This window comes from Camponotus vicinus, unplaced genomic scaffold, assembly GCF_025532165.1.
Source record: "Camponotus vicinus isolate PSW18456_S1 unplaced genomic scaffold, iyCamVici1.0 SCAF_4, whole genome shotgun sequence".
Taxonomy (NCBI): domain Eukaryota; kingdom Metazoa; phylum Arthropoda; class Insecta; order Hymenoptera; family Formicidae; genus Camponotus; species Camponotus vicinus.
In genome coordinates, this window is record NW_028141976.1 from 22784934 (window position 1) to 22808510 (window position 23577).

A 23577-nucleotide genomic window follows, 5' to 3' on the forward strand; every position below is an offset into this window, starting at 1 on the left:
AATCGAAGAAACGATCAATAATTTTATTAATGACTCTTTTGATCACGATTATTTACGTTATATAAAACTTATTAAATTCTATTATTGCATATCTATTATTAATAATAACTGTCGCGTAATTAATCTTCACTAATCAGTCTCGTCTGGACTATGTAAAAATTTTTAATAAATTTTATATTATACGTATATTTTGGACATTTTCGTGTAATAAATTATTCCATGTAATAAATTATTTTGAATTAAATTTCGAATTATATTTTATATTAAATTTGTATTATATTTTGTCATATATTTTGTAATATGTATTTAGCATAAAAATATTATGTATAAAAATATTATATTAAGCATAAAAATATTATGTTGGTATAAAAATTATAATAAAAATATATAAAAATAATGTTAGCTACATTAAAATAGAACATATGAATTCTTTATATTTTACATAAAGGAAGAGACTTAAAGTATTTTGCAACATCTATATTTTTCGAGTCTTAATTATAAAAACTTCAGAAGAATCAGTGATTAATTTGACAAATTCTATACATGTATTAATAATTAAATTTTTAAATAATTATAAAAATGATTGATAAATATCAGAGATCAGTTTACTGCTAATTAAGAAGATTTATAGAAATACGGTTAAAAATGTTTTTATCCCACAGCAGGCATTTTGTGTTTTGTAAATAAAAAGATATAAATATGACAATGAATATAGAAAAATATTTATTTCATCTTTGAATATTACAGTATCTTTCGCGATTGAATAATTTATTTACTATCAATTTACATACATAAGTATCTTGTTATACAGCACTGGTGCTACCGGCATTTCGTGCACATAGCACGGAACAAAACCAGAAATTGTGCACATTATATATTACCCTCTGAGAACATTCATGGACGTTGGCTTTGTAGTTCATGTCCACGTTTTTCAATGTCCATAGAGGGAGTATCGCTTTCAGGGATCACCTAAAAGCAGGCCATGACATCTCTCAGTCTTCTCTCTGTTCAGGTCTGGCATCTCACACTTGGTCTAGTATTATTATGTCTATGGGAATTTATCTATCACCTAAAAGCAGGTAATCTCTCATTCTCCTCTCTGCTATATAATAATCTTTCTTTGCGATCGAAAACGTGAAAAGTTACATGCTTATTGATCTATTATGTGTAATTTTCTATCATACATGTATATCTATTATATATGTAAATCAAGCATTGAAGACAGTCTAGAGAACAAAAGTATGAAGGAAAATTTTGTGAATAATCGTAGATGAGTAGAATTCCTTCGATAAGAATTACGTGTGTTGCGATTGTAACGTATGAATTTATCGGACATACGATTGGCTATCGGATAGAGAATTTCTAGAGTTTTTTACAATGTCAGCCAATCAGTACTCTTAGTAATATTTCTTTTGTTGCACATACTGATTGGTTGATGCTCTTGGATAACCACCTTCACCTGACATCACAAATGTTTCGAAGCAAAAGGAGCAAAGTTTCTTCCGATATAACATCAAATGCATCCGTTATCAAGAGAAAATCTGCATATTTGAGGTGAATCGGAGGTAATGTTATCGCATTACTTAACAAAATACGTATGTCGTTTACTTTATCAAAATCTCAAAGTGCTTTCGCACGCTGCAACATATTTGAGTGATTTCATGTACAACAGCCTTTAGCGCGCGGAGGCAGCCACGATTCCGCTATAAATTATCGGAACTCTCCCAGTGACCATCATTGAGCGCGTTGAGCGCCTAACGTCAGAACGTGGGATTATACGCGACGCCGACACGCGTTCCCTCTCCCCTCTCTAGGCTGTCGTAGCGAGCGCTGCCGTTGCCGTGCGCCGCGATCGAGCGAACGAATCGACGAGAGCGGAGCAGGAGCAGAGCAGAACGCGGAGCTGTCGAGAACCGAGCCAGTCGCGGGGTCTCGCGGGGTCAGTCGGCGGATATATTATGTCAAAGCGAGACGCGGCGGTCTATCGAACGTGAGCGCGACCGCGTACATCATCCGTGTATCTCCTCGCTCTCGCACGCGGGAGGGTCGTTCGGTTAGCAAGTTTTCGCGTTGCTTACGCAAGTACGAGCAGCCGGATGCGTCTCGAATGCGCGTTCGTCGCGGCCGTCGCCGGCCGTTGATCAGCCGTGGCTAAACACGTCCCGTAGACCCAGTACATCCTGGATGCGAGTGTGCGCTCCTCGCGGTGTTGTCCTCTTCGCCGCGTCCCTTTTCCCGAAAACGCCGCTATGCTGACGCTGCAACATCAATTGTGAGTACCTGTTCGAAATGTATACATATATGTCTATAAGCATCTTATACGTACACATACTATTTGTCGCGTGTCGCAATTGCACGCATTTAGAAGCCTTTTTGCCTTCTTTTTCTTTTTTTTCTATTTTTCAGGAGCAAAATATATCGCATATTCTAGTGCAGCTGATCACAACATGCTTACTTCATATGCTTACTTTATATGCCCGCTCCGTTTTTTGCTTGCTCTTACCTTATTATTATCGACAAATTTTAAATTAACGCAATTAATGTATGCGATATATTTGTTCATCGACTGATCAGCTATTGTTGAATATTGACTTACATTGATTGCACGAGACTTGAATTAATCATCGAGACTTATAAGTTGGAGATGAGAGTTAGCTAAAATCGGTTCTAAATTTCTCTAAAGATATTATAAAATTTAAGCGAAGTAATATATCGTGATAATTATATTTATGTGAAAAAATGGAGACCAAAAATGGAAAGTATATGCTTTAATAAAGTTGCTTAAATTTTGCTAGTACTAAACGAGTCTTTAGTATTTGAGTTTTATCTCTAATTCTTATGTAAAGAGTGACTTTGAAATGACACATATTTTTATCAAATGTAAGCTGCTATTAATTGCTTTTAGTTGTTTTTGAACAATATATTTAATACATCAAATATAACATTCGATTACATTATAATTCAATTTCAATATTTATAATTCGACAGCTGTACGAATATTTTTTTCATATATGATAATGAGAAATGTGCATAAATTATACGAAATGCATTCCAAGTGATTATGAGCACGAGAAGGGAAAGCCTTCTTTGTAACGCATAAATATAATTATTTTATTTTTAAATATTCATTTCAAAAGAATTTTAATATATGTATGGCCTTATGCATTATTATCTTTAATGTTAATATATTATAACTTATTCTGATTCTAGATCCTTATTTTATTTTAAAGATTTCTTTTTGTTCTATCTTTCGTTAATTATATCGCAACTCTCTTAAACAATTTCTATTTTATCATCTCGATTAACTTTGTGAATCTACTTCTATGAATATTATTAATTGTGAAATGCCGATATGTGAAGCATCATCTATCAATTAAATGCGATAAGGACGCGTTTGTGCAAATCGATTTTATGACGCGTGAATAAACGTTGATGATCGCACACAAATGATGTACATACATTCGTATTCATTGATTTAAATGCGTTCTTGTTTCGGTATCGTGTTGTCTCGATTAAATATTCATATTACCCCGGTAGACTAGAGTTAATTGAACTATTGGATGCTGTCTTCATCTCGTCCCGTCGTCATCGTCGCAGTCGCGCTGCGAAGATCAGTCAATTTCCCGATAAAGTTCACACGGATATCTACATTTATGTGCGATAAGCTTACTTGACCTATCGATTTTCATATTTTATTATAGGCCATAAACATTCACTCAACGTTAAGTGAGACTTTACCTATCTATACTTCTTTCTAAAAAATAAAAAGAGAGTGAAAGCGATTTTTCGAATTTTTTCAATATCTATCGAAGTAAAGATATAAATAAATGAAATAACATTAGGCAAGAAATGTAATTTTTAATAATTATGGAAATATATATTAACTTTATGATTAATTATTTTCTACGAAATTTTATAAGATTAAATGCTGAACAAGATTATATTTTCCTTGAAACGATCGGTATATTAACAATTTAATCTATAAACAATAAGTTTATAATATCCAGAATTTCACTTTAATCAATATTGTCGCGTGTTGTACATGACAGGAATTTCTTCCGATTATTATCGCGCACTCGGCAAGTTTTGTCATCGTATTTTGAAACGTATATCAAAAAGAATTCACTTTAACTTGATGCTTTCGCCTTTTTACTTTAATAGGATATATCTAAAATCTTTTCGAATCGTTTGGGTTTATTTTCAGATTTTTTGTTTCATACGGCTTTTTAATAAACACGATAATTATGTCGCATTATAATCATATTCGTCCCTTTTTCTTTTTTTTTAAATATCGGTTTCCACATTAAAATTAATATTATTTTTAACATTTAACATTTAGTATAATATATATAATTATGATCTAGAGCTCGCTTTCCACTTAATTACGATCGAAAATCACTGATATGATATGACTGATGATTGATAGTCTCAAAAGAAATTTTCGAAAGCTAGTTTCCTGAAATTAACTGTAATTTCTATCTCTAATTCCTTTTTAAACTTTAAAACGCATGACTCGAGCGTTGCTTTAATATCTTTAGAATTGGATTTAATTAGTCAATTCTGCTAATTAGCAAAATCGACATTACAATTGATCCAAGCAATTTTTTTTATATTTACTAACATCAATACTAACAATAAGATTCAGTCGAAAACAATTAAAACTAATTACACATCGTTTAAAATAATCTGGCGGTTTTTAAAATGCATGCTCGTATTTTGCTTTCTACGATGTGGCTACAACAATATCTCAGAACTAGAGGGGATGACCAATATTAATTCAAATTAATTTTCTTTTAAAATGCTGATAATTTTAAATAAAAAAAATAAATACACTTTCTGGAGAGCCGTTGATTAATTGTTCGTAGAAACTTTCATTATCTGTCGTAAGAAATTGAATTTTCGCTCATGATAAAATAAAATACACGCCCTGTACTTCGATCTCGATAAAGATGACTTCACCCTTTATCAAGAGAAAGAGGACCTTGGCATTAGCCTCTAATCGAGCGCAAAATATGCTCGCCGCACATTATATCCCTCTGGCATCTTACTTTATTATATCTCTCGTGGATAGACAGAGTTACACACATGTGTGAGAACGTGTGATGAAAACCGCTAGCTTTTAAACAACAAGGCGCACATTTCCCACCTACGTGCATGTCCGTCGTACACGCGTGCTGTTTACGGTATACCCATTATTATAACGCGTTGTGCATTACGAGGCATTAAAAATGGTTCACAAAATAGAACCGTGTTATTTGTATGTTTTTACATGTATATACGACACGCGCCGGAAGCACACCTCTGATGGTCATATAAGATTTCAAGAATGACCGACTTTTATGCTAATGCTCCTCCGGGGAGTTTGTAATAAATCGACACAGTCATATATATATATAATTGCACAAGAAAATTATGATTTCCTTTCGGTTTCGAAAGCTTCATCATATTTCGATACCTTCGACTTTGCGTAATCCCACATCATTATATCTTGATACATCCAGCTAATATATTTGTAAAAAGCAGTCGGTTATTAAAGTGCAATTTATTAAAATAAAAGCGCGAAGCTCGGTATCATTCATAAATTCTTTTTTATCTATTAAAAAAATTGCTATAAAACAAAGATTATATTTTCTTATTAGAGATAATACTAATCCAGCTTCTATTGATAAATTTTAACCAAATTTATCATTACATAGAAATATTGCATATTATATAACATATATATATATATATATATATATATATATATATATATATATATATACAGGGTGACCCATTTTAACTTAGGCAGCCAAATAACTCGAAAAATAAGCAAGATAGAGAAAAATGTTTTAGACAAAAGTTGTATGGTTTCGAGGGGGCCATAAGATGGTATCATTGGTTTGACCTTGAAGAGTCATTTGAAGGTCACGTGAAGGTCACTTCAATTTTTTTAAATGGAACATCCTATATATTTTTGTACATTCTTGTAGCTCATCTCGAGAGCTTTCCAAAACACTATAATTAAGTACATTTTCGTTAAGTACTTTTTGAGTTATGAGACTTGAAATAATTTCTTAATTTTACATAAACCGTAAAATATCTTGTAAAATATTCATTTTTCGATTACCTTACCTTAATAGTTTTATGTACAAAATAATGAGAGGAATCAATTGGTGTAAAGAAAACACATAGTTGTTTCGAAGAAAAAATATGTAATTTGCAATTAACAATTCCATATTTTTTCTTAAAAACAACTATGTGTTTTCTTTACACCAATTGATTCCTCTCATTATTTTGTACATAAAAGTATTAAGGTAAGATAATCGAAAAATGAATATTTTACAAGATATTTTACGGTTTATGTAAAATTAAGAAATTATTTCAAGCATCATAACTCAAAAAGTACTTAACGGAAAGGTACTTAATTATAGTGTTTTGGAAAGCTCTCGAAATAAGCTACAAGAATGTACAAAAATATATAGGGTATTCCATTTAAAAAAATTGAAGTGACCTTCACGTGACCTTCAAATGACTCTTCAAGGTCAAACCAATGATACCATCTTATGGCCCCCTCGAAACCATACAACTTTTGTCTAAAACATTTTTCTCTATCTTGCTTATTTTTCGAGTTATTTGGTTGCCTAAATTAAAATGGGTCACCCTGTATATATATAAATTTTAATCAGATTTATTATTACATAGAAATATGCGGAAAACGTCCGTTGAAGCGGTAATATATTTGCGAAAAAATTGATAGTGTAACTTGAAAACCGTTAGTCTGGTTCTTTGAACATCGATATTTGCACTGGAAAAACATTTGAAAAATAATAACGTTTAATGCCAATCCGGAACTTGGAGGGGAGAAACAGCTGCTCGTCTTTCCAGCGATATGCTTCGTTAACACCGTTGCACGCGTTTAAATTATAACCGCAGATGCTGCTGTGTATATATCCGCGTATTACGCCTACTTAAAAATAATCTAAACCTTCATCAGGCATTCGCCTCCGTTAACGTTTCGCGCTACCGATACCGTTTCCGCATCCGGAATTCGTAGAATTTCTATCGGGGCATCGGTGTCGAGAACTATGCGAAATCGTTAAGTTTCATTATCTCGTTGCCATTTCGTGATCCCCGACACGGGATCTCGACTGGGACAATATTTGCGCTCGTAATCGCTCGGTATCGAAGCAAGCTCTAGGAGACAAGGCCGTGACATTTTCCGTACCGGTTTTCCACTGCGACGGCCTTTTGTAAGCCACGCGAGCGTTTTAAAACACGGGAGATACGGCTGGTTGTGTTCCCCGGTACACTTTGTGATATGAAAACATTTCGAGGGCGAAGCAACTGGGGAGAAATGACGGAGCAGCCGCTTCAAAACTCGCGTAACGACGCCGTGTGTCATCGTCGCCCGTAAAGCAATATCGGAGCGAACTCGCGAGCTCCTCAATCACGAAATCTCGTAAACGCGCGAACGATGCGGCGACGAATGTTGATAATTATCGTAATATATTAGAGAATGAAAGGAGAGAATCACGATTCAATTAAATGCTTATTAAAATTACGTGTATTTAAGTTTACCATTCAAACGTATCTCTTTCTCATTTATATTTAAATAAATTTATCAATAATTTATATTTGCGACTTTTTCCCAGACAGCATTCATTGTCAGTGTTCTAAGTGATTTTATTTGAAACCACATATCTAGGGTTTGTCTATGCTACTTTCGCTCCCTATAGAGTGGCTTCGTCTATTGTTCCTCGGGAATGCATGAAGCTGAATTCAATGTCAAAAGCGAGATGGAAATAGCGCCGACGAATGGTCAGAGAAAGTGGTGTGTATCGATCCGCGGTATTACTGCGGAATTATATGCAAACAGAAACAAAATCCCTTTTCTTAATTTAAGGAATAAACAGAGACGGGAAAAAGCGAGTACTGAAATATTCGAAGTAATTAAAAGCGTCAATAGGCGAAACTTTGTTCCGTATGTAGTGATATTTTCGACAGTTAAAAATAAGAGCGGCTAAAGTTTATGAATTTCTGTTTATGTTTTAGATAATTAAACTAGATATATAAGTACAAAATATATATCGCTAACATTACTTAATTTGCAAACTTTAATTTCAAGCTTTCCACAGTCGTCGTTCTTTACTCGTTATTTCCTTAGATGCGAGATAACTTCTTAAAATGCTGTAATTTAATTAAATTTTTGTTAATGATGCTATTAAAAAAATAACAAAAGCGAAGTGACCCTATGCACCTTTACGTAACGAAATGCAAAAAAACATAGTACGACATGTATCGTAAAACTAAAAGTATAAAAACGTAAAGTTGCACCGACGTCATTATATACAGTGTGACGTATAAAAGATATCTTTAACCTTCCGTTTACGTGCCTCGTGAAGGTTAGTAGGGTGCGCTCAAAGGCTGTTCGGGGTGTGAATACACCCCTTGTGTGTATAGAGGATTAATTAAACCATGGTTAATTAAACTTTTCTCGCATGATAACATTTTTAATCTGTAAATTCACGAGGAAAGATTGTATTTTTCGATGAACTTTGCAGCAGCATTAATTATTATAATTAATTAATATAATTAATTATTATATTTCCCAAAACTTTTCCGAGCTTATCGTAGAAGATATTTGAACGCGCTCGCGTGTTTGTAAGATCTTGGCTTGTTCCAGTATCATTTTCTTCCAGGCAACGACGTGTAAAAGATGCATTCAATGAGACAATGAGTTTTATCTCAGATTCGTTTCGCTAAATCCACTCTGTCTCTTGGTTTGAACACTTCAAGTACATCGCGAGATAGAACCGGAAAGATAACTATATTAATAGAGTATGAATGAACGCTGTTGGAGCTGTATAAGCTGGCGAAGTTGCTGGTACGTGGTCGGTTGGCTCGATATTGGCCCAGACAAAACCGGAAATCTATGACAGAAAGATCGATATATTTTATGTCACCTGTACGTTTCCTTGAGTGAACGTGAAGGTCATTACAAACATCCACGTGTTACCCCGATGGCATTCTATTCAGTCGCGCGACGCACACGTTGCATTTGTATTTCCAGAGAGAACCGTCCCTTCTCATTCAATAAACTGATAAGTTCCGCCATATGCGACGTTTCATTTAAATGCCGTTGTTACCGAAAGAAAGAAAGGACGAAAGAAAAATATCTTTCTCATGACAATTATTTTCATCTTCCTCTCGCGTTAATGAGTGCGACTGCGATGTGAGCGGAAAGTCTTGAGACCCGGAAGAAAAATGCGGTTTCTTTCGAAAAAAATATAGTGTTACGTTGTCTCGCTTTTCTTTTCGCAGACTATAATTCGTGTAATTCGTTTACGGAACATGATGGAATAACAAACAATTACTAACATTTAACCGCGTAACCGTACACGTTGCTCATACACGGTCAACCATTGGTTGCTCGCAGAAATTACGCGGAACTAGACGATGAACACATCCTGCTCCCCTCTGTGTTGGTTGTCGGATATGCTAGGCTAGCGTTTTGTTACGCGTGGCAAATAATCAGAAAGTTACAAACAGAAGTAGCGCGCGATTTGTTTCACGAAAGACTCCGCGTAAAGTGGGCAGAGAGATTCATCGCGCTCTTTAAAATGTCATTAATATTATTTGTCGAGTGCAATTTTTGTCGCAATTATTTTTCTATATATGATGCCATCCCCATATAATCTTAAAAACCGCGAATATCGCGAAATATATCTACCATCTTTAAGAAAAAAATATATCGTTACATTTTATAAAAAATTTAACATGTAAATTCAACTACAATTTGTAAAATAGGATGAATTCTAGCAAACATCATTTATCAAGCCACAATTGCAATAATTTACATTTCTCTCTCTTAAAGAGGACGGTATTATTTTTTATCAGAGAACCACATCTGGGACAAGGTTACAAAAATATTGTAAATGTAACATGTGTTGCGATCATCCACGCTCTCTTCGAATTCTATTACAATGTTTAACAAGACCTGTCAGGATAGGCAAGTTTACGTGAAAACGCGAACAAGAAAGCAGCAGCGAATTGATTCCGCCAGAGAGCCGAGAATCCTTTTGCGCCGTTCAAGGATAAAGCTGACGTTTCAATCGCCTTGTCCTGGATTCGGGTGGTATATCGTACCCTCGGTGGCGAGTTCTCGCCCTCCAGTAATGAAACTCATCCAAGTGATATTCGGATCCTTCTCTCTCTCTCTCTCTCTATCTCTCCCATTACTCGCTGGTCTAAGACCACCGACTACGCGGCAGTAATTGGCTAATTAAGTCACCCTCACGCTCGTCGATGCGTCGTCAGTACCCTCATCGTCCTGATAATTTAGTCACGAGCTCCGGCCTCTTCCTGTAACACACTACACAATATAGGTCAATCGCTGTGCGCGTATCATAAACTGTTGACCAGGCGGATTCATTCGACATATCCGTCGATGGTTTATGGGCAGTTATACGATCACCGGCCGCTGCTGGGCTTGACGTTTTTTGCGGCTGTTACGCGTTTAACGCGTTCGGAACACATTCGAACCAACAGAGCCATCTTTCATCTACAGATTCTTTGATTTATTTAGAATCGATTTTTTTTCGTGAAGGAACCAACGACTGTTCTTCAGTCATAAATAAGTGGAAAAGGCTTTTCAGGAATTAAGAGATGCAAAAGAGATATTCTGGAAATGCAAACAGACAATTTTATTCTTCGTCAAGTTTCAAGTGATGATCTTGAATAAATATATAATTTGAGAATTAGCTGCATAAAAAAAAATTTAAATTGCTTATAGAAATTGATAGATATAGAATGTAACTGTACTCTAATTTTGTAATGTTTAAGAAATCATCCTGTATTATATACGTGAGATTTATATTTTTTTCGAAACGGTAAACAACTTTGCGGAAGGCGAAGGCGATCATCCTCCGCAAATTTTAACCCTTTATGTGAGTTAATAATTTCTTATACATTCCTATTATTATAATTTACAAGTCCGCATATAACACTCTTTACAGTACAAATATAAAATAGTTCGCTTTTTTTATATTTCAGTATAGTGTGATCTATAAAGATATTAGTTAATTCCACTTTAATGCATATGTATGATTATGCTATTTTAATGTATCAGAGATATAAATATATTACAAAAAGAAAAAGTTGGATTAGCAAAATAATATGTAAGTCTTGCTAATAATAAATATATACTTTTACTCGATCGTTTTCACGATCTAGTTACTATAAATACAATAATTAAAAATTAATTATTCTTAAATGTGATTAACTATATATATAATCTTTTCTTTAGAAACGAAATTGGAAAGAGGATGAATTAAATTTTACATCTTAGAAATAATCGATTAAAGAAGATATTTTTTACAATCGGTTGTTAATTATTCCTTTAAACAGGATGACACCACCATGCTTTATCGCTTTCGTAGGCTTCCGTTCTCTGCGAGCGATCTCTAACAGACTATGCAAACAATAATATAATCAACGGAGACAAGCGCTCACGCAAGTGCTGTGCGTAGGCGGTACTATACGTATGATAACGCACATGTGTGTGACGTCCACAAAACAGCGTGTTCCTTTTCCTATCGTGTTTATCGCGTGAACACTTGAACGAAGAACGTAGAAACATGAAATCTGTGGTATAGGATTGATATTGGGACGACTTTTATCTTTTCAAGCGCGAACGTGGGATCTCGTCTTTCGAAGTTTCATCATGTTCGTCACGTTCATCCACAATAATGCGATCAGTGCGCTCATTGATGTGTTATTGTGATTTCATCCAACTCGCGACATGCGATACAATGTCGATAGCTTTTTCCTTTTTTTATTTTTTAAACAACATGATGTTAAAATTTCGTTTACGCTTGCACGTACTCCAATTTACCGAGTGTCATTGAATAGCAACAAAATGAAATTCCGCGTCTGAAATTCGAGAAAGTAACTTCTCTGATGAAAAATCGGCGAAGCTTCGAAAATTTCGTTCGAAAATGAATGCTTCCTTCAAATTGAAAGGTGTAACTTCAACGCGTGTTGTATCTTCTTTGCCGAGTCGACGAAAAATAATGATTAATACAAATCGTACGACAGCTGGTGTCGGTTTACTCCAATCGTGCGAATGCTTACACGCGCCGCGCGATCGCCGATGCATGTCCTGGCGGTGTCCGATGCAGTTAGGACATCTCACGTTTACGCGCACGCTTCTGTACGTGCATGCACGGATGGATACCGTTCGTCGAACGCGTCACATCGGCGACAGACACGTAGACATACTTGCCGCGATATTATCGGCCGCTTTTACGTGTTGCACGAAGGCGGTTGTTGCACATGCATGTGCTGTCGGAGAGACGAGAAGGACTCCGCCGCCAAGCTTTTTGCTCGGTCAAATCGAACGATCCTTCCAACAGCGAGAGATATAGCGTTCGCCATCCGAAATGCCAACGCTTGGACCGCACGTGGGACCGCGCTCAAATTTCATTTCGGTATCGATACTTTCGTCATTCGATATCGAATATCGAAATTGCTGATCGAGCATTTGAATTTTCAGCGTTAGAAACTTTTTTTTGTTGAGCTACTCGACATACATGTAGAATCTCATAATTGATCCTTTATGAAAAATTTAAATTCATTTTTTTGTATCTTCAATAAAGGACTAATAAATTGAAAATTAAAATGATCAGGATTATATTTAGGATCAAGGACGATGAATTTTAATAAAATTTAAATTTTGTAATATTTGTTAAATGATATAAAAGAAAAAATAATAAAATTGCGATTAATAAATTTTAGTTAAATTTTAGCTTTCAATTAAATTTAATTAAAATTGCATTAAATTGGTATATATAGTGATATTATTGAAGATGACTAGACAAAGATGTGACTTTTATTGTATAAGTTACGTACCTAAAATTAGCTTACGATTAAAATTTATTGAGTTGTCACCATCTCAAATACATCTTATGATGTATCTGATGCATAAATAAGTATAATATGATAATCTGTATGAAGATCTTAAAGCTTTCGCCAACTTTTACATGAATATATTGACTAATTTAAGCGGTATTGTTACTAGATCTATAAACATGAGCTATCGAACAAGTGACGATGCGATCGTGTAAATTGGGGTTACTATTGATAGAATAGGATCTGGTAAGGAGAACTGCAGATGTTCCTTCGATGTCGCATACATTTTATCCTTTTGTAAGGCAAACAGGTAGTCCCTATTACGGAATCGGTATTATGGTAATGGCGAAGCATCTGGTCTCGCGATCGAGTATTGAATATAACTAGTTTGATAAATATTAAACTAGACGCGAGAACTAGCACTTTCTCACTCGATGTTCAAGTGAATTTCACGTGCTCTTAATTCTATTCGCCACGAAATTTCTTAATATTCCCTTGAAACAATGGTCATTATATTATAACTACCTTATTGCGTATGAAATGCACTTATTGGCGGATTTAAACTTTTCATTAAATTGAAATAATAATATTAATATTAATAAATGTATATGTGTAAATTTATATTCAATATAAATATGCTCAAAATTTATTTTAAATATATTATTATATTATTATAAAAATATAAAATCAATTTTTTAATCACATACATGTAACGTAGCATTAAGTAAACTTATTTTCGCTTATCTCTTATGTGATTATTTCATTGTAATTTTTTTCAGGGAACAGACAATAGCTCGAAAATGGGGTTGAAACGACGGCGTAACAAATTGAGCGAGACGTCAATGAAGTAAATCAGCTTAGATTCCGTAAAGAAGATGATGACTGCCATGGCTCGGTTGCCTTGCAAGCAATCGTCCTCGCCCTCGCAACAGCCGAGAGTGAACAATTTCGGAAACAGCCGGAATCCTTACTGGGATATGCAGCAGGCTAGACATCCTGCACCGCCGTACGTTAGAAATCATCATCGGCACTCCGATCATACAGGTGAAAATCAAGCAATGCATTGCAAATCGCATCACGAATCGATGCGTTAGGGACGTTGATGTGTGTATTTGAAAAAAAGAGAAACAAATTTTTTATACACGCATCTTGAATCGTTTCAAAGTCTTGTCAGATGAAACAAATTTCTATTTTAGCTTCACTAGTGAATGACCGGCGCGTATTTATGTTGATTTATATAAAATAATAGAGGATACATTCCAAATAATGTATGATATCAGTAAAATTATGTAAATAACATATTTTATATATATATATATATGATATATATATAAGTGATATTATATAAATAATATAATTATATATACCTATTTTTAACGAAAAGAGAAGCAACATGCTACCAATTTTGAATTATTACACGACGCGAATTAACTTGATCGTTCATTAGGGCAAAAAGTCAATGCTATGGATGGTAATTTCGCGCACTCTAGTTTTAACATACACATTCTGTTCGCTTGATTCAGATTAGGTTACTTTTTAAACGATCATAGATCTAGTGGGATCTATAGGATAAAAATTCGTTTTTTATCTAAAGACTACGATTTAAAATGTGTGCATAATTTTTCTTTCTTTTCTTCTAGTTATAAGTACGTATATTTCAATAAAAAATCGTCCATTCAATCCGTTCCATTTTTTTGGCTTTTGACAATTCGGCTTATCTTTGTCATTAACGTTTCATTGTGAGACCGTGTCACGTTCGATTAAGGACGAACGCCGATAGTCCGATAGCCTCGTTTCGACAATTTATAGCGAATGTAATGCCGCGATTCGACTCAATAAATTCAACATTGCGATAGTGCGTCATCACATATATATATGTATTCCACAATTATGCAAAAAAATATTTTCCTATTCACAGTATAACGTCATTTAACACAAAAGAAAAGATAAATATATTTCGCGTACCTCTATAAAAATACTTGTAAAAGAAAAGTACCTTATAAAAGAAAAGGAAAAAATCATAACTTACGTTATCATTTGTCTCATAAATCGTGCCATTACTACAAGCTTATTGCATTTGAAATTATTGAATATGTGTTATAGATACATGAATATATACAAAAAACGGCTGTTCTGATTTACAGGAAATTTGTAAAAAAATTTATTTAAATTCTTAAATTGAAATTCTTCCTTATATCTAAAGTTAATATATTGAAGCTTTCCCACATCATCCGTGAATCAGTTGAAAAGAATCAGTTGTTCCACGTCAATGAGCATCAAACGATGGAAAGTCCATTTGCTTTTTATGTTCTTTCGACGATTTCGCCATATGTACCACATTATAATGTGTAGCCTTGATGTTACGCTTCTGTCGTCCAGGCTCTTTTTATCACCGCTATGCGTCCCTGTCATTATCGCAGTCGGTGGTTGTCTCTCCGAGGAGAGATGTGCGCCGGGAATTTTATCTATCGGCATTCTCCATGGGGACATGTGCGTGTCGGTGGCGGGCACATGTCGTCAATCAGTGGCAACGCGAACAGAGCGAGTCCGCGCGCGAAAACAGGAGAACGCGCAGATGCTGTTGTTCATCCGTTAACACTTGCCCTCTGCCGCTTAACCAAGTGTTCGAGATGTATATACGCGCATATGTGTTGTCGCACGATGACGCGATCGGTCGATGATGCCGCAGAAACAGAGACCGCGACGCGATGCGAGATGAAAAGGAAAATTTGTCTCTTTTTCATCGGTCCAGAACTTCTCACAAGTATTCTCGGATACTTTCTGTGGTATTGACGAGCTCAATCTACAATGGAATGAAAAAAATGGTCAGATTATGTGACAAAAAACAATAATTCGAAAGAATATGCATTATTAAACTTATTTGAAATAAAAAGTACTTTATTCCAAAATTCTTTAAAAATACGAGCAAATTAACTGAGAAATTAGCAATTTTATAAATAGATATTAATGAAAGATATTTAAATTTTTATATCTATTATTTAATAGAGCTGCTTAATACTGATTTTTTTTAACATGGAGACTAACTGCTTCGTGAGAATTTCTACATATCGAGGATATCCGGTTTGCGAACCTACATGAAACGAAATTGGCCAAATTGCCAATTACTAAGAATAAGTAAGATTATACGAAGACACTCTAATTGGCAACAAGATTCTATTTCGTATGCAATTGCTCTGTTCGTACACATCCCACATTAGCACTTTGCTACATTTTTTAATAAAAATATCGAAATAAATATTAAAGCTATAAATTCCTATATTGTGATTATCTTTCTCGGCATTTTTTCTTTATCATAAATATAAGAATAAATAAAACTGATATAAATTAGATTTTAGATCATTTGAGATAAGAAATTTTTTATCAAATTTTCATTGACATAAGCTTCAAATAAAAACATTTGTAATGAAATATGACACTTCCGGGAATTTCATAAACTTAACATAAATATCGGAGATTAAACTGTTAGACTGTTAGAAATTAATAGTCTACAAAAATGGTGATCGCTTTCATAAATTTAGTAACTATACGAGGTCTGTCTACACGTGGTTTAAACTCGATGGCCAGAAAGTGATATTTCCTTCCACTTTTCAGGAAGCAGATTGTTTACATTGGAGTATGTCGCTTATGGTAATCTTTTAACGGTTTTTTTCCCTTCTCCATATGTGCCTCAGGCAAACGGAAGAGCGCCGTGGAACTGCTGCAGGAGACGAAAGCCTTTTATGTGAAAAGCGAGACCGTGCTGGATCGGAAACAAGAGCTGAAAAACAGCGGCCATCTACAGGTTTCACAACTGAGCGCTCCCGGTGCACCACCTCCCAGATTATTGCGAAAATGCACCGGCAACTCGTCCGCCTGTCCGATGCAGCCGACGTCGCCGTCACAGTTACAGCCAACCCCCATGACACCGCCTTGCTGCTGGGCCTCGTGTCACGAACAGGACAGACGTAAGTCACCAAAGAAATCCCGTAGCTTAAGGTTTCGGTGTGTCCCATAAGGGACACACAAGTGTGATTCCGTAATATGTATGTGTTGTCCATGATCCAATTGAGAAAAGGTTGTATCTCGAAATTTATCGCTTTGCGAGAAACTAAAATTACATTTGATACATATTTATATATTATTATACTATATTTATTATTACATTATTATAAATTTATAATAAAAGTATTATAAATTTTACAAGTAAATACAAGTATAAATTTTACATATACACACACATTATTATGTGTATGTACGTATAAAATATACATAATATAAATAATATATAACAAAAGCCTTTCTCTCTCTCAGAGAAGGTAAACTCTGATCTCAATTCCACTTATTATAAATTTTCGTGCTCAAACCGGTGATTAGTGTTTTAATAATAAAATTAAGAAAAAATCTACATAAAGTGGAATTGATCAGTTCTTTGAGAATTTATATATAAATATTTTATATATTAATATTTTATTATCTTACGTATATTACGTATATAAATATTTTATTACTATTTACTACTTACATGTTTCTTATGGAATAGCACAAATCATCATAAAAGATTGCTATTTTGCATAGTAGACGGAATCCTGAGTCCTCAACAAACACTGCCACCCGCGCTGCCACCGAAAAGTCCACGTTTGGTTCCGGTTCCCCAAAGACGGACGATTTCAGGGCCCCCGAGCGGTACCGGAGGCGATCAATTGCAAACGAAGCTGCGTCGACTATTAAACACTGACAGCAAGGAGAACGTATTCTTTTCGGATAGTCCGCCGCAAAGTACGACACAAAGCAACGGCGTGTCCGTAACGCGAGAAGAGAAATTTCGATATTCGCCTGGAAGTCTCTCGCCTGGCTGTCGAGACGAGGATCGTATGCTGGTGAGAAAAAGTTGCGATAACGATATCTGCCTCGCGTTAATACAACGTATTATCACATATTAGCACAGTCATATCAAGTTTTGTAAAGTATTCCAACATGTGTTTTGTTTTCTTAAGAAAATTTATATATGCATCCTCATCGATAAGTGACTGATTATAACATTATATTGTATTTGTTTTGCAGCATTGCCCGCCGCAGGATGTTCGTTTCAAATTCGGCAGAAGCAATTCGCACTCGCACACTTCTGGAAGATCTAGTCGCAAGTCAAATAGCTCCCCGTCGGTGGAAAATACGATATGCCACAAGTCTTTGCCGGATCTCCACACAAGCACGCGTCGTCGGGCGTCACTCTCACCGCGCGCATCTACGAAATTATCGGCGAAACCGTCTGCCCATCACCAAGCTACGAACACGAGCAATTGTCCGGATTATGAAACTAGTTCAGATTATTCGGATCGCAGTTTTAAGCGTGATGCCGTTTGCTATCGCAGGTAAATGATTTAATCTAAATTCTTTTAGCGCATATCAACAAATACATTGTATCTAATTTTACAAGGCAACTAATTCTAAAAAACAAAGTAATTAATTATCGAATTTCCCATTGATTTTTAGCTCCCGCCATATTAGGCGATCTTTGGGATCTGGTGGTGGTGATGCAAGCAGTGTGTTATCCTCAGGTGGACGAACGCAGAAATCATCGGGTTCCAGTAAGTTGAGCCATGGCGCAACAGCCAGAGACTCTGGTGGTTCCTCTGGACACTGCACTCATCGCAGCGAACCAGCACCTAGAATACAGGTACAGATGAACACACACACCAACGCAGAACTGTTTAACTTTAATTATCGATATCTTCCAGGATTGTTGGACTCATATACGCAGAGATAGTGGAGCATCTACGCAACATTCCACCGAAAAAGATCGATCGAGGAAAGGCAGTTACATTGGTGGTACACTGCCACCGGTTGTAAGACACTATAGTCCGGATTCTGAAAGTAGTAATAGTCAAACGGATTATAGTCCGACCTGTAATTCAAGGTATTCATATATTTTTCATGCTTATTTAATATATTTAATAATAATTTGATAATAAATATAATAGAACATTTATGAGTCATCTGAAAAACACTGACAATCAACATTATGTACATCATAATTTAGTTTTTCGATGTTATATCGTTCGACGTTTTTCATATATTAGGTTTTCCGACGGTTGGAAGGAAGGTCGCGGTCGACCTATTCTAAGATCGAAATCAGATATCAGCGATCGGTATTGGCGTCAGGATAACGGCCGTTCCAGCAAAGTATCATCCCGGCCTCCGCGATCGATGACTCAGCTCGAGAATTTCTTTGATCGTTTAGGACTGGATTCGGATAATTATCAACGTATAACGGAACCTGATTCGAAGTCGTCGTCGCCCATATTCTTCGACAGTGTCAGCTCTGTAGATTCAGCATTAGGTCTCTATTCCTGGGTCAGCAATAATCAGACAAATCAGGGTAACCAGTGGCAAAACAACTGCAGCATTGGTATGGGTAATGACGAGTGCAATCAAAGGGTAAACGATCCGCCGAGTATCGTCGAGCGAAACGCGCGTATTATCAAATGGCTTTGCCAATGTCGTAAAGTGCAGTTAGGATACAGCTAAACAACGAGTTTCTCAACGTGGGTAAATCTTTCATTTTCAATAATAATATATTCGAATCTCAACGAGTGTAGTGCGTTTTGCCATTCTACAAATGATATATCAGATACTCCACACTCATACATTTCTCGTAAATGTAGAATTGATTAACCTTAGCTTCTTATCTTCTTAGCTTCTTTTTTATTATTTGTATAATTCAACAGTTTTTGTCAATTCTGTATTAGCTATTTGTAAGAGTACGACTATTGTTTTAATTTATTGTGCTTAAAGATAGAGATGAATTTGTGCCATTTTACAATTAATTGTTATGGTTATATATGTTGTGCCTTCCATCAAACTGTGGTTATAAATTCAGGGTAAAGTTTTTGGAACATATTTACGTGATGTGCGGATTATCATACATTAATTTTTAAAATCTGCGTAGAAAATTTTTTTATGATATCTAATATTTATGCGAAGGTACATTGAAAAATGTTTGCTTATATATATTTTTCTCAGTAAAATTCGTTATTAGATTTAACATTATTAATCTTGTAATTAGTCTATAATATGTTATGTGAATATTTTTCCTTTTTAGAAAGCAAAGCAATATTAGATTACAAAACATTATTAAAATTGTGTATAAGAAAGAGGAAAAGAAAGAGAAAAAATTTGGAATTTATTATATTTTAATACAAGATATAAATTTAACGACGTATATGTATTTCTCATTTTCGATCTTGAAAATGATGATTTGATTTAGTAGAAAAAGTACTCAGATGAAAGATATTTACCTCGATTTTATGAAAATGTATAGATCTAATTTCATAAAAGAAAATTAAAAAAATGTTGCCTTTATATGTATATACTCAGTAGTTTCTAAAAATTATACATTTAAAGTGAAACAAGCGTTCAATTGATGTTACTATTTCATGAAATTTAGAAACGAAAAGTTATATAAATAACTTGATGTTAAACAATAGACGAAAGAATGATTCCAATTTTGTAGTTTAGTAGGAATTGATGTGATTTATATTTAATATTGTATAAAATTAAAACATTCATTTAACATCGTTCTATTTTAATAATAATCTACAAAAGTTTGTGCTAGCTTCACTACATTAAGCTTTATGCTCATCAATTTATTTTACTATACAACGTAAATCGTACAAAAAATATAATAAATATATATATATATATATATATATTTTTTTTAAATTTACTTCAAAACTCTGATGATATGCTATCTTTGTACAAAGATTGCATAAACTCTATAAGTTACAGCAACTTATATAAATGTTAATACAAGTTGAATTTCGGTTTTGTTTTTCCAATATTATTGGACAAAAATTTATTGTACTTACAATGCAAATATATAATATGGACTTTGTTACATTGATTTGGTAAATTGTAAAATAACTAATTTAGTAATGTTTGATTATGTTAATCAACTTTTTAATCTTATTTTGTGTTTCGAAAATTGCGCGCGTGCGCGTAGCATTATATTTTAATAATGAATTAATTTCTATATATTTACTGGCAGAGAGTTGTACTTATAGCTTCTCGATTATTTAATTTTTATTATTTTTACAGCAAATATCTAATCGCACATATTTAATATGTGATGGCAATGCACATTTTGTATGATATTTCACATTCGCGCGTGCATATATGTAGATTATCTTTCTGATTGAATATCAATGTAATTAAAATATAGAATTTAATATACAATCTCATAAATAAGAAGATTTGTCGATTTGCATTGCCTGTTTCTTATTTTAAAAGCACTTTTACTTTTGCCATATAATAATAAACAAAACAATTAATTTTACATAATCCACTTACAATTTAAATAGTGCTTTCTTTTAATTATTTAATTGTCCCTACTCTACAGCATGGTAGTGTAGGAAATTTTGGATGTTCACAAGAAAATGTTACATGATTCACATATATATTCTTATAACGCGATTTATGTAATATAAAGTAGAATTATTCGTACTTCTCTCATTTCAGGTGATATAGATGTTTTGAATATGTGTAATTAACAATTTTGCATAAAATACGGTAAACATTTCAATAAAATGGAGAAAAATCAATATTACACATCATTTCTGTATAATAAAATATTAGATACATTGCGTGCAAAAATAATTATAATTTAAAGAATTTTTGGGATGTCTCAGGCACCCTATGCTGATTGCAAAGATTAGAGAGGCTAAAAACTAAATAGATTTATTATACTTTTGAAGCATTAAGAGAATATTTTACAATTATAAATAATAAAAAATTATCGAGTTTTATGAAGAGACAGCATCAAATTAATTTTGAAGTCGCCAAAGAATCTAAAGTTGGAAGCAAATTTGTGGTGCCCGAGATATTATGTATAAGATATTAGATATTGGCATAATATAATTAATGTTTGTTATATGCAATTTCTGATGAAGATACATAAAGAATTTATATAAAGTTTATAATCGCTACTATAGTAATCAATTGCAAAACATATAAAATTAGATATATGCGGCAAATATATGCTTGTGACGTGTGTGTGTGTGTGTGTGTGTTCATGTGTATATGTGTGATAATATTAAATTTTGAAGTCATATAATTTTATTTTTCATGATAATAAATATTTAGGCATAATATATATACTACATATGCTGTGGATTTATACACTTTAGGATTAATATTGTGGAGTTGAAAATATTGGAATTGGATTTGGATACAAAAAGTGATATTGAAGATTACATTAGATTAATTAGAATTAGTTTTGGTATAGCTATTAACTTGCATAAATATAGTTTTCAGGATATATTTGCTCTATCTATAAATTGCTATTATCTTAAATTTTAAGAAGGATATTTGAGAACAATAAAGTTAATACAGCTAAATTTTGCTTCACACATTGAGAGAAAAAGAGAGAGAAAAATATAGCATAATATAATAAATGACTAAACACAAATATTCATATTATATAAATATTCATAATGTCATATTACACATGTATACATATTAAGTAATTGAAAAAGAAATTATATATGATTCTCTTTGTATATTTTCCAGTGTTTACAACTATGCATATGTTTTATATAAGAATTAGTCATGTTCTTATTTTATAATATTTTTTAAATAGCATTCACTGTGTGCTTTATTATTCACAGAGTATATTTTATGAATTGTTGTAGTTTTCCACAATGCGTTTTTTCTTAATTATAAAAAACATCGAAAAAAGAGTAAAAATATCAAAACAAATATATTTCACATTAGAGGCATGGAGAAAAATAATAATTGAAGGAATTTATATAAGATATTTGAATTCTATTCTTTTGATTTTTTTCAAACATCTCTGTTAAATACCATCTCCATGTTAAAAATTATTATAAAAATTCTTTCATATTTCTTGTCATATCAAGGAATAATTTTGTATATGTGTAGGAAAATAAATTGTGTGTGATTCTTTTTTTAAACTTAAGAAAAAGAGTACACACTTACATTGTGACATTTTAATGTATTATAATATTTTGTGATGCATAATATTTAATATTGTTAAATCCATATGAATTTCTAATTGCTTTTATAATCTAGTCATGTAGAACAAAATATGTTAAACTTCAAGATAATATTATTAAAAATTCCTTCTATATATATTGAACCTTTTATTTCATTTCTCCCTTTACACTATATTTCTTACAATAAATTATAAAATAGTCATTTATATTTTATATCCTTATTTTTCAATTTTTAATACTAATAAGAAAAAGAATATATAAAATAAGAAAGCTTTTTTAGAACTTAAATATTTGAGATCATTTTGATTTGTAGCACATATTTTTTTAATTAAATTAGAAATGATATATAATAAAAAAGGAAGAATATTTTGATTCTATGCCAATTTTTGAGAATTTAAATTTGGGAGATAAATCAGTAATTGGCCTTTGATATCAGTTTACATATATTAAAGCAGTAATTTGTAAAATTAGTTTTTAACAATTTTGGAGGAAGTTTTGACCATATAAACATAAAGAAAGAAGAATCGAATGAAGTCGATTCTTTTAAGTTTTCATTCTAAATTTTTTTCCTCTATATTCCAAGTCACAAAAGTGGTTTTTTTTCTAATCTATACTGCAATGATCATGTTAATTTTTGCTCTGTATTATTGCTCTTCCGCTATTTAAATTTATCACT

General features: G+C 33.3%; 1 protein-coding gene across 3 annotated transcripts; it reads left to right on the forward strand.

Moving 5' to 3' along the window:
• Positions 1-1453: 1453 nt before the first annotated feature.
• On the forward strand, positions 1454-23037 carry LOC145970114 (uncharacterized). Of its 3 annotated transcripts, none has more exons than XM_083096589.1 (8): positions 1454-1565; positions 13671-13935; positions 16584-16856; positions 17467-17768; positions 17953-18260; positions 18382-18565; positions 18627-18805; positions 18969-23037. In XM_083096589.1, the coding sequence occupies exons 2-8, from the start codon at positions 13767-13769 to the stop codon at positions 19414-19416; spliced, it is 1863 nt and encodes a 620-aa protein (XP_082952715.1). In that variant the 5' UTR covers positions 1454-1565; positions 13671-13766; the 3' UTR covers positions 19417-23037. The 3 variants fall into 3 exon arrangements, with proteins under 3 accessions (XP_082952715.1, XP_082952716.1, XP_082952714.1); XM_083096590.1 differs by lacking the exon at positions 1454-1565 and adding an exon at positions 1708-2272 and having other exon boundaries at positions 17470-17768; XM_083096588.1 differs by lacking the exon at positions 1454-1565 and adding an exon at positions 1713-2272.
• The last annotated feature ends 540 nt before the right edge of the window (positions 23038-23577 follow it).